We start from the raw sequence: 17,560 nt of genomic DNA, 5'->3' as shown, positions 1-17,560 counted from the left end.
TTGTTGAACATTGTGATTATCTCTTGTTCCTTTCTGGAGATAGAATTCAATTAAATAAGAGCACTTGTAGGGTACTGTGTAACCCTGAAGATGTCATTGGACTACAGCCCCCATCAACCCTTGCCACTGGCCATAATAGTGGAGGTTGATGGGAGTTGGAATCCTACAGCTTCTGGAGGACTACATGTTTCCCATCTCTGGGGACCTCTTCTTATTGCATACCTGTTTTCATTGCAGGAAGAGAAAGTGCGTCAGCTAGACTGTACTGTTTATTTAAACCACTGGATTAAAATCTCTCCTTTTCCCAGGGAGAGATACTGCATTTAAATAAACAGAGAGCATTGTTTTACTTGTTAGATCCCAACATGGTGGCTGAGTGGGGAGGCATTGCATGCACTCAGAATTTTATTTTGTAGTTTGGGATTGCTTCCTGGAAAATAACAAGTAAACAGGCCACTGGAGAAACTGTAAATATGGGTGCCTTAAATATGTTCCTTCTCTCTATTAAATTCCTTGTTTGATGAATCATTCAAACCTGTGTGGACACAGATTATATCATGGCAAGTCTAGGACTACTGGAAAGATGGTGCCACTATGGACTGCATGATGGAAAAGGTCAACATTTAGCTGTTGTCATGGAGAATTAGAGAGAAGATCATGCAGTGACACATTCATAATGTCAACTACCAGCTACATAATTGCACTGACATTTTGTTAAGGACAGAACAAATCCCTTGTATCCCCAAAATGTAATAACATCATTTCTAAGTTTGTTTTTTGGTCCAGGTAAAAAAATAAGCAGCACGTTGGTTTGTTTATTATAACGTGACCTTAAGTATTCGTCACCTATTCCTTTTCATTTGCATGAGCAACCATGATGCTGTTTCAGTCGTCTTGTAGGGAAATAAGTATGTTATTTCAGTGGTGGTAGCAGTGGTTATTAAGCAGCCTGAGTGTACTGACTGATACCAGTTTTCAGCCTGAAAATTTTAGTGCTGAAAATGTTCGAAAGGATGGTGGTAACTACTGCAGTATTAGGCCATCTGCATGAGCCGGTTTTGCCACTATAGCTGGCTGAATAACTGTTATTGGCAGCGCAGCTAAAGGCCACTTTGTACAATTCACATTTCCCACCCAAGGTAATTTATACACTGGAAATGTCATCAATTCCATGAGTAATTCATCACCAATGGGAAACATCTATTCATCAGTTGTGCCATATCTTCTGTGTTCAGGATTCAATCCCCAGCATCTCCAAGTAAGGCTGGGAGAAACCCTGGTCTGAAATACTGGAGAAAGCGACTGCCAGTCTGTGTAGGCAGTACTGAGCTAGATGGGCCAATGATCTCACTTGTTATAAGGCAGCCTCCTATGCAAAGGAATTAATATTAAGATGGGTAGAACGAAATCTGCAGTTCCGTATAGAGTGTGTTGGATTTGCTACCTCCCAGGTGATATATTTTTATAGTCTTTCCCTTTCTTGCATCTACACTGGTTCCTGTACTGGTCCTTGCATTTAATTGCAACCAGTAATCCCCTGGATGTTTGAATGCACAAAGGCAGCAATCTAGTATAGGCCAGATTCTTATCAGATCCTAGGCTTCAGGACCAAATTTGACAGGTGGGCTGTCCACCTGTCCATCACTAGGCAATACAGTGACATCAGGCAATTGTGTGCTTTGAAGTCCTGAAGTTGGGACGTCAAAGCATCATGCAGGGTTTGCAAAGAGCCCTGTGTGGTGCTTTAAAATGCGTGAGGCTTTGGCTCCCAACTGTGTTCCGGCAACCATACCTCTACCTGTCTCACAGATGACATCACATATGACATTAGTTCTGGGGCAGGTGGGAGTGGTTTGGGGGGAATGGCCCTCCAGGCCAAATTTAAACTCCCGGTGGACCAAGTTTGGCCAGTGGGCTGGATATTCCCCTCTGCAGTATAGATGAAGAAAACCCCCTTCTCTATTACTCTTATTGGATAGGAAATCAAAATATTTTTTAGCCGTGAAAGGAAACCAGCCAATCCCATACTGGTCTCCCATGAGAACTTCAGTGTCACCTACTTAGTAGTACCATGTACTGCTCCCTCATTTTCTTAGTGGACAGATGAGCTGCTGTTGTGGCATTGAAAGAGACTGGAGAAGGCAGCAGGCGAGTGTTTAAGTACACTTTCCCACATAGTAAAGCTTTACCTCATGTGGTATGGGCCTGGGGCACACTCCCTTTGTATTATGCTGCCATTCCAAAACAATTTGCAGCTATTTAAACCAAACTGCCCCGGGCAAAACTACCCATTCAACTACAGTTGCTCCCTTTGAGTACCTGGCAATTTTCTCTTTTTGAAATCTCTCCCTTTTTGATGTCTTTTTACTACTGCCAAATCCACTATTAATATGTTGAACGAAAATGAAAAGCAACAAAAGAAACATCTGCTAACCTTGTTTGTGTTCTCTTCATTCCTCCCACCCCCAGAAATTGTTCAAGGTCATTGCTCATCCTCTTAGTGCTGGAAAGTCTCTCTCAGGTACTCTGTGTTTGATAAGTATTTATCGTTTAAATTTGCATTTTGGGCACTTTTTGAAAGTTTGTTTGGTTTGTGATATCTGAATGTGAGGGATTGCTATAGCCTACCCTACCCACCTCTGGTCATCCTAGTCTCAGCTCACCTCATTGGCTTGTTCCCTTGGAGAGATCTGCTTTATGACTGATAAACTTCCTCTCTGGAAATGACTTTCATGTTAAAACTTGGTGTGGCTTGATATAAGGCAGCTCATTATGTTCCATAGCTCAGATGAAGGGGGGCTTATGCATTCTTCTAGCTGATGCCAATATCCTATAAGAGGATAGGAATACACCACCAAGACCTTGAACTTTCCGAGCAAGCATGGTGTCATTCCTTTGTTTTATACAGTGACTATTATTTACTAAATGTCAAAATTATAGTGTTTTTTTGACATTTTCAGCCTTTCATGAACCTTCTCAAATGCTTAGTATCCAGATGCAATGTCTTTAGTGTAGACATCTGTCCATATGTCAGATTATGAAGAAAATGGAACATTGAGTTTGTCAAATCACTTGGTTATTGCAAGTAAGTCACCTGAGGCCCTTTTAGCAAAGCAGGTTATGAACGTTGAGTAAATTTAACTCCAGAAGATAATACAAAGCTTTTGTTTCTCTGTGTGTGGTTTATTTGTTTGTTTTTTAGACGAGCAAGTCATCATGGGCAACAAGCTGCTTGTCTATATAAGGTACGGTACGTCTGGCATCAATAAGATATTTATGTTTTTGCTTTCTGTAGTACAGTGGTACCTTGGATTAAGAACAGCTTAGTTTATGAACAGCTTGGATTAAGAACGCTGCAAACCAGAAGTAGGTGTTTTGGTTTGTGAACTTTGCCTTGGAAGCAGAACATGTTGTATGTGTTCCATTTGTAAACTGAGTCCCCCGCTGCTATGGAAAAGCACACCTTGGTTTAAGATCGTTTTGGTTTAAGAACGGACTTCCGGAATGGATTAAGTTCGTAAACCAAGGTACCACTGTAGTATAATCTTTTTTGTCACATAGGGACAGAGAAACCCAACAGCTCTGCCATGCCAGCAGCCAATACCATAGCTTAGCTAGGATTCTCTGCACCCCAGGCAGCACCCCCCTCAGTTGATGAGCATTGCCATTCAAATGGTGTGTGCATGCCACATCATCTGATCTATTTTGTGGGGCGGGGCTTATCTGCCTCCCCCATATTTTATTCAAGCTGGCACCCCTACTAGGGATGTCCTATCATCTCACTGCCTCAAATACACAGGGTGATCTTGAGATGTTGAATGAAATCAAGGAGGCTCCTGAAAGACGAAGTGTTGTAGAAGTAGCAAACTCCCTCACATTGACTGGATACACACATGCAGTAAAGAAGTAAAATTTCCACATACCCTAAATAACTGTGCATGAGAGCAATTGGCCATGGAGCTGACCAAAGGGATGGCAACCCTAGAGTTTATCTTAAATGGAGTCCAGGACCTAGTGCCAGATGTAGGTATTGTTGAACCGATCTAGAACAGTGACCATGGTGCTATGAAATCCAGCATATAAGTGGACAACTGCCATGAAAGTCCAACATTGTTCTGACTTCCTCAAAAAAGGAAACTTAATAAAAATTAGATAAAAAGGAAATTGAAAGGGAAAGTCAAGAGGTTCAGAACACTTGGCAGGAGAGAGGCTATTCAGTACCATCATAACAGAAGCTTGACTGGAATGTAGACCTAAGATCAGGAAAGGTATTATCAGGGCCCCGTGGATGCCTGCATGGTTGAAAAGTGGAGTCACTGAAGTGATTAGAGGCAAGCAAACTAAATTCTAATGCTGATAGGCTGCCTTGGGTGAGTGGGGAAACTGCAGGGGTATAGAACAGAGTGACTGCTGCTGTTTGTTGAAGGGCCCCACTTGTATACGAGTAGGAAACTAGATAAGGAAATGGGAGCCATTTCCAGCTGCATTTAGGTCTTTGTTATGTTACAGTTCTTAATTTGTGACACTGTTTTAACTCCATCTGTCCTTTCTTAACAGTTGCTGTTTGGCTGGTCGAGCTTATCCACTGGGCAATATCCCTGAAGATCTGGTACCTTTGGTTAAAAATCAGGTGAGTTAAAAATAAACTGCAAAATTCACTGGAAAGGCCAGTGGCTCAGTATTACCCAGCCTATGTAGAAAATAATGAGCTGAATGACTGATGGTCCCGCATCGTATAAGGCAGTTTCCTATGTTCTGCCAGAATAATTTTGCATTTTTGAAAAATTTGGAAGCTGCTCCTGTAGGCGTGCTTGATAAGAAATAATAATATTATCAAAGGCATAATTTCTTGTGGAACCCCCTTCCCTCCATCTTTGAATAGTATCCACCCACTCTGTCAACGGTTGCCACAGCAATATCCCAAAGTTTTCTGAGCTCAACTTCACAGACTGCTGGTCCATGTTTGGAAGTCTTCTTATAGAGGAAACGAGAGAGAGTGTAGAAAATTTGAGACAAAACAAAAGAGGCAATATTGCAGGAACACGAGCAAATAAAACCTCAGAAGGATAGTTCCCCCCCTACATTCCAGTTGTGTCATATTCTTTAAGACTATGTGCAGATATTAAATTTATTAAGGTTGGCAGATGACTCCCATCATGGAACCTGGTTTATCTATAGCAATCATGTAACAATGTGATAGGAATGACATGCCTTTTGTGCTTAGCTGTTACGTTGCAGATATCCGATAAGAAGTTGCTATCATCTGGATAACGGTAGCCTTTTGATTGTCTGCCACAGCTCTTTGTGATTGTCCCTGAGCACTTTTCCATACACGTTTTGATTCTCTCCCCTGCCCTTCTTTCAATGAAGATACAGTCAGCTGGGAGCTGTGCTATGTTTTTCTCTGGATTTTTTTGTCCATTATGGACTTCATGGGAGTCTAGAGCAGGAATGGGGAACCTTGAGATCTTCCAGATATTGCTGAACCAGCCATTATTATTACTAAACTCCAATTCTCATAATCTCTGACCATTGGCCATGCTGGCTGACTGGGACTGATGGGACATTTGAACAGCCATAGATTCCCCACCACTAGTCTAGAGGATAAGGCTGCAATCCTATTCTCACTTACCTGGGAGTAATTCAAGTTGACTCTGTGGGACTTGCTTCTGAGTAGACATGCATATGATAAAATGTACCTAGGCTTCATTTCAGTTGTCGGGGAGGATGACCAATAAGTAGATCACCTGATTTATTTATTTTTTGATTTTTTAAATTAAATTTCTATACTGCCCATAATCCAAAGATCACGGGGTGGTTTACAATGTAAGAACACAAAGATATATATCATAGCAAGAAACAAAAGCAATATCCCCCACCCAGTTTAAAAGGCCATAGGATTGCCATGAAGGATTTAAGTGACATTTTGTATTTATGTATGATATTTTTCAAAGCAATGTAGATAAAGAAAGTCATTGATCTAAAAAGCCTAATTTTGCATTCAAACATGATGGGAGGGAACATGCAGAATGGAAAAGGGTGGGGACAAAGTGTGGCTGTTTTGAGCATGCAGGCTTCATTTGAGTTGTTGGGGATAAGGGCTAACAAGTAAATCTACCAGATTTTTCTACACTAAGTATTATACATTTACAGTGCAATCTTACGTGCTCTACCTGTACCCCACCGTACAGTGTGCGCAGGATTATCTCCCTGATCATGAAGTGACTTACTATTCTGTTAAATAGCCACAATAATGGTATAAAATAGCTTTTAATATCCACATTGAAGCAACATTTTGAAGCATATCTGATCGTTTTGCTCTGTATGCAAAGACATTAGTGCTTATTAGCTGTGCTCAGCTCAGTAGCGTGGCAGATAGTTTGGATGTAGGCCAGGTGCATCTAAATCACTGCCAGTAAATTTCAGGCATCACTTCTGTGTTCCTGTTGCTAAAGCTCCTCGGGGAACTGTTATTTAAACCACAGCAAAGCATTGTGTCTCATGCCTCACTGTACAGATTGATCATATAACCTCCTTACTGAACTGGCACTCCTTATCCCAAGTAGTTGCACAGTTGTGGCTCTCTGCAACTCTGCTGTGCTGTTCTGGTCTTGTGATGTTTAACTGATATACCTGTTGCTCATAGTCTGTGATGGACAGCCATAGGCATGGTCCGTGTAGAGATGTCCTGCGTCCAAAGCAGTTTGGAGCTTCATGCTCCGGCACCGGGGGGCGGAGAGCAGGCGGGGGCGGGAGCATGTCACGGGGGCGTGGCATTCTCCTGGGGGTGGGGGTTAGTTTCTGTTTCCTCACTGAGCAGCTGCTTGCAGTCACAGGACTGTTTACATTCCACAGTCCAGATATTGTTGGATTCTCACGGGAAAGGGAGACGGGATGTGATGTTACTGGTTTCCTGTTTCTTTTGTTCCTTTCGTTTTCTTTGTTCAGTTGCTCTTTGCTTCTCACAGACACAAGATGTATTTTTCTTTGCTCTCTGCATAGCTTAGTAATAAAGTATAGCAATGTAGCCCATATCTGCCTCATCCTTCCGTTGTGGACTTTGTTGTTTTAATGCTCTGCTGGGTGGGCTCAAAGAAGATGAGCCTTATCAGCTCGGAGGACCAGAGCTGAAATTCAATAGGGCACACCACCTGAGGGGACGTGGCGCCCAGCGTGGGCAGGGGGGCAGCCGTGATGGCACCCCACCGGGATCGCGCTGCCAGTGGCGGTACTCTCCCCCCGCACTTTGGGGGTTGGACTCGATGGCCCTTGTGGTCTCTTCCAACTCTATGATTCTGTGATTCACTCCTCTTCCTCCGCCAATAGCCCAAGGCTCCTTCAGGGATTTCTGTTTTAAGTACAGTGATTGGATGGGGTAACCCCAGTTATTCTTGCTCAAATTGTCCATGTTATTTTCCCCCAGCATTTGGCCTGTGGTTCATAGATTTTCATAATCACTCTCCTATTTTAAATTCTGCTAACAATCTTTCTTTTATCTTTTATGTCCCAATAAATTGACTCGATATATTAGGAATTGGTGCATTTTGGAAAGTAATCTCGAAGGCAAATGTGCTTGTGTCTTTTGCCAGAATTCATTATTTAGGAAACCTGTGGTGATAATCTCTCTCAAATGCCAGTGAGCAGCAATAAATGTCAATAATTGTGAAAGTGGATGTAAGAAGCCATGGGATATGTTAAACAGAAGTAGTTTGCCTACTGTTAAATCATTGAACTTGTACCAGGAAATAAACGTCCAGCACAGCGGATGGCATTTAAAGAACAGAAAATGCTGTCGAAAATCCATTCTGTATTCTCAAGGAGGTTTAAGGAGCTGGTAAGCTTTGAACAGTTCCTTCAGGTATTCAGTGATTATTAATCTTTCATGGCAGGTCTTTGAATTCCTCATTCGTTTGCACTCAGCAGAGGCACCCACCGATGAAGAAGTTTACCCTTATGTCCGCACACTGCTGCACTTCGATACGCGGGAGTTCCTCAATGTTCTTGCACTGGTAAGTGGCAACACCACTTCCACAAAGATATTGGGGGAGAAATCCCATGACCTCCTTCATTTGATTAAAGATATATACGTCAAGTTTTCACTAATCTATAAAAACTTACTTGTTTGACAAATATAATATTTGCTAACCTTTTTCAGTATTAGCTGCAACTGAGTATTCTCTGTTTGTCACTACAAACTCTCCTTATGGTGTGTAGAGTTTCAGTCTTTATGAACCAACCATCCCATTTACTGTTGGAAGGCCTTTCTGAATAAAGGGAATTTGGGAGCCACTGGCACAAATTCCACCAACACCGGGGGTCTTCTTGAACATGAACCAATGTATTCAATGCATTTTTAAAATGCATATTTTATTAGGAATAGTCTTTAAAATGCTGTTGTATTGCATATGCAGTTTTGCAGCAAGTTAACAGGTTTCCAGGCCAGGTTATGCTGGTGATAAATCTGTTCACCATTATGAATTACATTACCCTTGGTGGGCCAGATATTATAAAAAAATTATGTAGCAATACACTTGCTCAGTGTGTAGTGCAACATGTGAAAAGCTGCCCTTTTTATTTTTTTATTTTACAAAGACCATGCAGTTGCTATTTCTGGAAGCCAGAGGCTGCCCTACTATTAGATTCAGGGAAGCAGAAGACTCTACTTTTATTTCCATTGCCATTTTAAATATCCAAGGAGAGTGGAAGATGTATGTGTGAGGCTTAGGGGTTAGAAGCCCACAATACTAGATAGGGTTTGGAGGCTGAAGAAGAGGGAGTAGAAGGATGGCACTGTGAAAATCCCATCATTTTCATGGATGCTCACCTGCTTTTCCATTTGTGCGTGCTGCTAATAGTTTCACACTGGACACCCACAAGCCACAATACACCCTGTCATTATTGGTACTTTTTTCACTTCAGGGATACCTCCTTCTTGCTCAGTGTAAATAATGCCTCTTTATGCTGAGAAGTAATTTATTTTGTGCCTCTTGTTAGAGCTAACATTGTTGCCTGTATTTATGCTCTAGTTTCATTTGCATATTGGAAGTGGGGAAGTTTGCCTCTGTAAAAATAATACTGACTCTGCAATCTGGCTCCTGCACTTGCCAAACCTTTAGTAGTAGTAGTAGTAGTAGTAGTAGTAATAATAATAAAAAATTTATTATGTATACCCCGCCCATCCAACTGGGTTTCCCCTGCCACTCTGGGTGGCTCTATTATCTTCTCATTTCCAGACTTATAAGCCTCTCATTGACCTCTCTACTGTCTTTAGTATAGTTGATGTTCCTCTCCTGGTTGATTCCCTTAATGCTCTAGGTTTCTTTATCTTGCTCCTTTCCTCCCTGTCTAATAATCCATTCAACAGGAAAGTTTCGTTTGCTTTTACCTCTCCCTTTGTTCCTTCAGGATCTGTTCTTAATCCTCTGCTATAATAGGCGCACGAGCTTAACATCTTGGTTTTGAGTTTGCTACAGCATAGCTACCCCCTCTGGAAACTGTTACATCTATGCACCGCACTTGTCTCTGCCTCAGGACCCCATAGCTTTCTGCCACAATATAAGCCATCATATCTTAACAGCTTGCATGTTACTGTCAGCTTCTCCACTTCACACTACGGTCTGAGATGCTGCAGGCACCTGAAAACAATTATAGTTTGAGTGAGTTGTGTTACAGGTAGAGGCCAAATGATACTGTCCATCAGAAAAAGCTTTCATTGCAAAGTGCTGTTGTACTTTTATTCCAGTTTCTGTAGTCTAATTGGCCTCTGACGGTCTTTGCAACAAGATTTACAAGTAGAGTAAAGTAACAGGTTTAGTGGATAATTACAGTTGGCGTGAGGAAATGAAGGAAGGATGTAACAAGTCCCACTGCTAGCTGCTGCATTTTTCGTATTTCCCATTATATGGGGATAAAGGTATAAAGTGTTTCCCCCCCCCCCTCTTTTCTCTCCCAATACCATTATCTAACAAAGACATTTGAAGACTTTAAGAATGACAAGCAAGCTGTAGAGTACCAACAGAGAATTGTGGACATCCTTCTGAAGGTAAGCTCCCTCCTCACCTTGTTTTGTAGTGGCCATGGTAAAAGATGGATTGTTTCTGCGGTGTTATATATTCCTTTATTTTTATCCTGTCACTGAGTTGGAATGCTTTCTTTGGGAAATGAATAAACGTGTCCTTTGTGTGCCTTGCTAATTGGTAAGAAGTGAATGGCACTGGATTCACTAGCACCTCTTGCAAGGTACTCTGAGGTACTTGAATGAGAAATGTTTCCTGACTTTAAACTAATGGTGCTCTTTAAAAATACTAAACAAATATTTTCCTGTAGAATGTACAGTTTCATGAGAGAATAATCGTGCAATGCCATCTCTTTCTTGATCCAGTATGCTTCACTGAAGTGCCTAATGAAGCTAACTTACCTTAATACATAAGTGATGATGTATGTTGGTTTCATTGATGGACTTTATCCTTATCTTGAATATAATATACACTGAAACATAATGAGGACAAAGAACTACGGACATAAGTTGTTAGCGCAGTGTTGTTGTAAACAGTTAATGCAAAATGGATGGATGTCATATACAGGAGAAGAGGCAACTAAGTTTACCTCTGTGTGTGGCCTTGGACTGTTCCAGAATAGGCTTCTTTTGGTCATAACATTTAACAGACAATACGTTGCTGTTATAGGTTCAGGAACTGAGCCTTGTATCCTACTATTTCTGCTAGAAGGATGAAGAACTTCAAATTCAAAGATGGAAAAAATAATAGAGAAATAACATTTTGTAACTGAAAGGGTATTGAAAAGAAGAGATGGGTTTCCTGCTAATTGCATCAGTTAACTTGTTTGTCTTCTCTATATCTAAACATTTCAGTAACTGCTCCCTCCTTGAGGGGGAGTTCATATTTTTCCATGTTCAAACCCACATAACATTTGCAGATATTATAAATTATTAAAGATTTCATAACAGCTGGAATTTCATCTTCTGTTCAATTAAATAAAATTCGAAAAGGCATTAGAAAATTCTGTGATAACCCCACCACACCAGAACTGAAGTAGGGTCTGCATTAGTAGCTAAACATTTCCAGCATTTAAATAATGTATCTGAGTATGTCTTATTAACCCTAGAAGGCATAAAATGCCATTTTAATAATAATTTATATTGAATTTCATTTAGCAGTACCTGTTTAGCAGATTGACATACCACGTTCATTTCTATTGTAGGATTCTAATTCTGATATGTTTTCCATTGTGCCTCCTTCCCAGATTTTTTATTATACCATTATTCTTGCCAACAAACCCCTTGATTCTTCACCTGTAATTAAAGTTTCCCAGGGCATTCATTTCTTTAATAATGAGTATGTAGGAACCAACACCTCTAAAATAAAATTCCTTCTTTGAAAGCATTGAAACCAAAGCAGTTTCCAACCTCCCAAGTTCTGAACAATTTCTGTCTTAACAATTGCCCATTCAGTTGTTGTTGTTGTGGTTTAGTCGTTTAGTTGTGTCTGACTCTTCGTGACCCCATGGACCAGAGCACGCCAGGCATTCAGTATCTGCTCCTAAATGTGTTTCCAAATTTTCAAAGATGCATATTCATCCTTTCAACAAATTTGATATTCCTTATTACTGAAGGTAGTTCTCGTTGTAATAATTTATCCACTATTTAATCATCTCTTTCTTGCTTTGAAACCCAAAAAAGAATCTCAATGGGTATGTTGATGTTTAATTGTCCTAGTTGATAGATTATATCTTTCCTATTTTAAGTAATCTCTTTCTGTTCTTATTCTCATCAGTGTTTCAGTAGCTTTTGAGACAAACGATCATTCTCTTTTTCTGTTTCATGGGGAATTTGGTGGCACCAAATGAAGTTTGTAGTTTATTAAGCCATGGACAAACGTCAGAATGTGGCCAGAGCCACTAGGAGAGAAGGGCAGGATCATAAACTGACTTAAAGGTTAAAATAGTTTAAAAGTTTAAGTATCAGAACAATATGGGAAGGCACTAAAGGCAAACCTATAGAAATGTAACATGATTAATACTTGAAGAAAGAAAATAGCAAGTACGCAGTAGAAGGTGCAAGGGAAGGAGTTTGCAGCCATGGTATTTGTGTATGTCTTCATTATATTCTGTTAACTCCTTGTGTTAGAGAGTAAAGGAGCAAAGTTTTCCCCTCCATATATCCTCTCTGTTCTCTTCATCTTTTTTATATAGATCACGATCCTGTGGGCAGAATGTCTCTTTATTAATGTGCACGTTATGCGCTTCTAAATATATAATACATTATTGTGATTTTGCAAATACGTGCAACCCTCATTTAGAGCTTGCCCCCCACCCCTATCAACCTGTAGTAAACCCTGAATGCTCTCTTGCCATAAATAAGTTTTTTTAAAATAATAAGCTAAGAAGGTCTCTGTCTACTTTTTGCAGTGTCTTTAGTCCCTGCAAGACGATGCACAGCTACACTTTCTTTAAATGTGTCTCTACACATGGCAGAATGCATGAAGGCAAAATATTACTATTGTCCTCTGGTAACTTCTGTGTGTCCAGCACTGTATAACAGATACATTGCCTGGGGCATATTCTGAGATTATTGTAAAAAGAAAAAAATCAACTACATTTCACTTGACTACAGGATCTTGAGTATCCTGTGCTGTGGGCTAACCCTATTAACTGAGGACACTAAGGTTTTCTAGACAGGTATGTCTGAACTTGTATGCTTCGTTAGTCCAACATAGTTTCATGTTGTCAGGTTGTATAAGCCTTAGCGTGGCAGGAGAGTCGGGGACAGTCTTTGCTGACAGATGAGATATCGTTCTAAATGATCTTGGTAGGTGAAAGGCAGTCTTTCCCATAAATCATCTGAGGGACCTGGGGCAGTTTTGGTGTTTTATGAGGGACTACACGAGCACAGAACAATCTACAGGAGCATGAGAGAAGAAATAATATTTTCTAACTGACCGGACTAGCGATATTGCTAATGGTTAATGTATTTGTCATATGGAGTAAACTGAAACCGAGCGCTGCTGGCTGGTGTGTAATGGAGAAGTTGAATAGATCACCTCAGACTTGGAAAAGCAGCAAAGTAGGAAGCAGACAGCAAACCTGGCCACAGGGCGTGACTCATTCATATCAGGTACCCATGGTGTAAAGGCAACAAGGCTCACAATAAACAACCACGAGTAAGCAATGGAACAGTCTGCCTTTCTAAAGCTCCACTCACTTGGTCTGAAGACAAGCATGTCTTCTCTGTTACATGACATTTGTACATTCCTTGTACCATTAAAGACATAAGAGCTCTGCTTAATCAGGCCAAAAGCCCATCTATGTAGTCATGTTTTCCCAGTGACCAGCCAGTTGCCCATGAGAAACCCACAAGCAGGATCTGAATGCAACAGCTCATTTCCCACTTGTGATTCCCACCAACTGATATCCAGACACATACTGCCTTTGACACTGGAAGTAGAATATAATTATCATTAGTAACCAATAATAGCCTTAGCCTCCATTCATTTGTATTTTAAAGCCATCCAAGTTGGTGGCCGTCACTACATCTTATGGGAGTGTATGAAGTGCTTTTTTGTCTTTCTGAATCATCCAGTATTCAGCATGAATGAATGGCCCTGAGTTCTAGAGGGGGATGGGGACTTCTCCTTAGCCACATACTCTACAGCATACATACATAACTTTATATACCTCTCTGCCATGGAGATGTCCCCACCATAACCGCCTTTTTGAACTACAAAACCCTAAGTGTTGTAAGCATTCCTCATAGGAGGATACATTTGGTTACCTTTTGCTTTTTCAGATGAGGCAATCACAACTGTACATAATATTCCATGTGCAGTCACACCATAGATTTGTGGAATAGTGTTATGATATTGGCAATTTTATCTTCAACCTCTTTCATTATGATCTCAAATGTAGAATTCACTTATTTCACAGTTGCTGCTGCTGCTGCTGCTGCTGCTGCACACTGGATTTTCATCATCATCAAGCTATTCACTATGACCCCAAGGTTGTCATCCTAGTTGTTCACCATCGGTTTATACACCATTAACATATATGTAAAGTTAATATTTTTTCCTGCAATGTGCATCACTTTATACTTGCTTATAATGAATTGCATTTGCCATTTTACTGCCCATTCACCCAGTTTGGATATATCCTTTTGGTGTGCCTTGCATTCTCTTTTTTTCTTTTAATCGCCCTGAACAGTTTTGTTTATCAGCAGACTTTGCTACTTCACTGTGTTGCCTTTATATCATTAATGAACAAGTTAAAAAGCACAGGCCCCAACACTGGCCCTTGGAGGATTCAACTTTCCTATTTTTTAACTGGTTATTGGTCTACCTCTCCTCTTATCCTATGACTGCTGAGCTTACTCAGGAATCTGTTGAGAGATTTTGTGAAAAGCTTTTTGAGAGCCCGAGTACATAGTGTCAGCTGAGTCACCTGTATGCTTGTTGACACTCAAAATTATTTTTAATAGGTTGGTGAGACAGTGTTTAACCATGCAGAAGTCATGGTGGTTCTGCTTCAGCAAGACCTGTTCAATACGTTTGGTAATTCTAGCTTTAATAATGCTTTCCACCACTTTCCTCAGAACAGACATAAAGCTAACTGGTCTGTGATTTGCCTCATCTCCTTTGGATCCCTTTTAAATAATTTCTGTTACATTGGCCACTTTCTAGTCCTTGGGTACGGAAATTAATCTTAGGGACAAGTTACATACTTTTGTTAGATCAGGGAGTCCACGTTGAGGTAGATTCTGTTTGAATCCAGATTTGCCAGTTTCTAATTTGTCTCTTGTAACTACTGTTCTCAGTTCCTCAGACTCCCACCCATACTTTGTGAAGAAGCTTCTGAATACTGCTAAAGCTTAGCCATTGTGTGTGTGTGTGTGTGTACATGTGTACGGTTCTGTAAACATTGCAGTACCACCAGAATGTTCTGAAGATGTTGGATGAAATGGTGCAGTTGTCACTCAACCTTGCCATCTTAGCTGTATCTTGGTTAGACCATGTGAGAAACTACTTAATTTAGTTGGGAGTAGTATTTCCCTTTTTCCTTTAAGCATGATTGTTGGTGTTGTTTAGTCGTGTCCGACTCTTCGTGACCCCATGGACCAGAGCATGCCAGGCACTCCTGTTTTCCACCGCCTCCCGCAGTTTGGTCAGGCTCATGTTTGTAGCTTCGAGAACACTAAGCATGATACTGCATCTCAAAATGCCCTTGTTATTTTGACCCTCCTCTTTTCAGGGCACAACTATTTAAGATCTTAAGGAGCACAGCAAAATTCAGTGTAGCTACAGGTGTCCATTTACAAGTGGTTCTTGACACAGTGTGCTTTTAAGCATGTAGAAAGCAGGTTGTTCAGAACATTCACTCATGTGATGAGGATAATTTTAATCCTAGCCACATTCGTGTCCAAGCAAAGGGGTACTCAGATTCTGCTTAGCGCTTGGCTAGATATGATAAATCTAGATTTACAAAAGGTAGATAAAATAGTTAATATGGATTTATGGACTGCTTTGTTTTAAGACACTATAACTATACTGTCTCCATGACAGAAATGTTTCCAAAGTGCAAAACATGGATAGGTAGCATGGCATAGTTAGGAATAATTGGGAGTATTAGCAATTCTTTTTGTACAGAATAGCAAAATTTAAGATGCTAATTGTTAGAAACCTATCATAAATAGCTTTTGGAAGAGGATTCTCACAAGTTAACATTTCTGTCTGCTCCTTGGTGAGAGAAAATGGAATTGTTTCCCTACACCCACCCCCTGATTTATGTTCATCTGCCTTCTCCCATTTTACGGCTATTTCTGATGAGCTGCTGAGTTGTTTCATAGACTGCACAAACTATGCCTACTGTTATCCACTGATGAGTTCAGAACAATGTCGCTGGCTGTTACTGCAAGGCAGTGTAATATGACTTCTCAGTGATAGTGCTATATCTGCTTCTTGTGATAAGGTTTCGGAGCTGATACTTACATCCAGGCCATGATGAGCTGAATTTCTTATGGCAGTGTAATGATAAATTGCTCTCCTTCAGAGTATGGACACTGCAATGCAAGTAAAGTCATATGAATTTTGTTTGAAATGACTAATGTGCTTGCCTTGTGCTTATGTAATCTAAATATTCCAATTTAGTAATCTGGCTTTCTCATATTCCCTTTTTCTAGTAATATATTTTGGAAATCTTTATAGGATTTTCTTTATCACATTGGAATTGGATACAGTTTGTATCCAATTATTTGTTCTGTTTCATGTATGTTAAGTGATAACATGGGATAACCTAATTAATTGAGCTGCTTCCCCTTGTCTAGGTTATGGTGGAGAATTCTGATTTTACCCCCTCACAAGTTGGATGTCTCTTTACTTTCCTTGCCCGACAGCTTGCTAAGCCCAACAACACACTGTTTGTAAATAGGACGCTATTTGACCAGGTAAAAAAGGGGGGGGGGGAGCACAAATAAAGGGGAAAGGACTGTTGCTGATTTTGTTTTTTCTTTCTTTCATTTTTTAAATTACTCAATAAAACAAAGAATATATGCTTACAGACAACTAGAAGATCATTTTTCCAGGACTATTTTGCATAATACCTATATTAAGCAATTAATATTCATTACTATGAGTATTTTGTTTACAAAGTGCCTAAAATCTCACATTATGTGATGCCATAATTTAAAATGACGGCACTGTGTATCGTGTCTTTCTTTAACAGTGCAAAAAATGGGATATAAAGCATGAGAAATCTGATGGCAGTGATTTTATAAAGATTAAGTGGCAACAGAGACCAAGATACATGTTGGAGGATTTAGAGAATATCAGAAAATCCAGTCTGCAGCCCAGACTTGACCCACTAGGGATTCAAATTTGGCCCTTAAAGCCATTCCCTCCAAGCTACACCCACCTGCTCCACAGCAGAGATCATATGTGATGTCTGGAGAAGGGCAGGTAGAGACCCGCCTGCCAGTGCATAGTTGGGAGCCTTAAAGTGTGCTCCAGAGTGTGGATTGACAAAGGAAAGCAGACTTCAATCCCAACCAGAGCCAGTGTGGTGTAGTGGTTAGGAGTAGTAGACTCGTAATCTGGTGAACCAGGTTCGCGTCTCCGCTCCTCCACATGCAGCTGCTGGGTGACCTTGGGCTAGTCACACTTCTCTGAAGTCTCTCAGCCCCACTCACCTCACAGAGTGTTTGTTGTGGGGGAAGAAGGGAAAGGAGAATGTTAGCTGCTTTCAGACTCCTTCGGGTAGTGATAAAGCGGGATATCAAATCCAAACTCTTCTTCTTCTTCTACCGCTGATCAGCAGATGGGTGGTAGAGCTGAAACCTACTGTATTAACTGTATTAGCTGTATGTAGTGCTTTGAAATTCCCACAAAGCATGCGGTGCTTTGAAGTCATTGTGGTTTCAAGTCTGGCCTGTGGAGCCCAAAAAGATTTCCTGTTCTTACAGAAGATAAAAGTAGAACCTGAGACTTAAGTGGTTGCTATATTGCTCTCTATTTGCTGAATTCATACATCAGAAAATCAATTCCAGGCATTCTGGAGA

General features: G+C 40.5%; 1 protein-coding gene across 8 annotated transcripts in view; it reads left to right on the top strand.

Annotated features, from left to right (window-relative positions):
- VPS8 (VPS8 subunit of CORVET complex) overlaps positions 1–17,560 on the top strand; it is an 88,585-nt gene that overhangs the window by 25,983 nt on the left and 45,042 nt on the right. For all 8 annotated transcript variants that reach the window (XM_083443180.1, XM_083443182.1, XM_083443178.1 and 5 more), the window contains 6 exons: positions 2,470–2,521; positions 3,203–3,245; positions 4,558–4,630; positions 7,890–8,009; positions 9,971–10,042; positions 16,331–16,450. In XM_083443180.1, the coding sequence (XP_083299306.1) occupies positions 2,470–2,521; positions 3,203–3,245; positions 4,558–4,630; positions 7,890–8,009; positions 9,971–10,042; positions 16,331–16,450 (480 nt within the window). The remainder of the gene's footprint in view (positions 1–2,469; positions 2,522–3,202; positions 3,246–4,557; positions 4,631–7,889; positions 8,010–9,970; positions 10,043–16,330; positions 16,451–17,560) is intronic.

The sequence above is a fragment of the Podarcis tiliguerta genome, assembly GCF_965153285.1.
Source record: "Podarcis tiliguerta genome assembly, chromosome: 5".
In the NCBI taxonomy this organism is placed as follows: Eukaryota; Metazoa; Chordata; class Lepidosauria; order Squamata; family Lacertidae; genus Podarcis; species Podarcis tiliguerta.
Note: the sequence above shows the minus strand (reverse complement) of the source record. Positions and strands in the feature narration are given on the sequence as shown.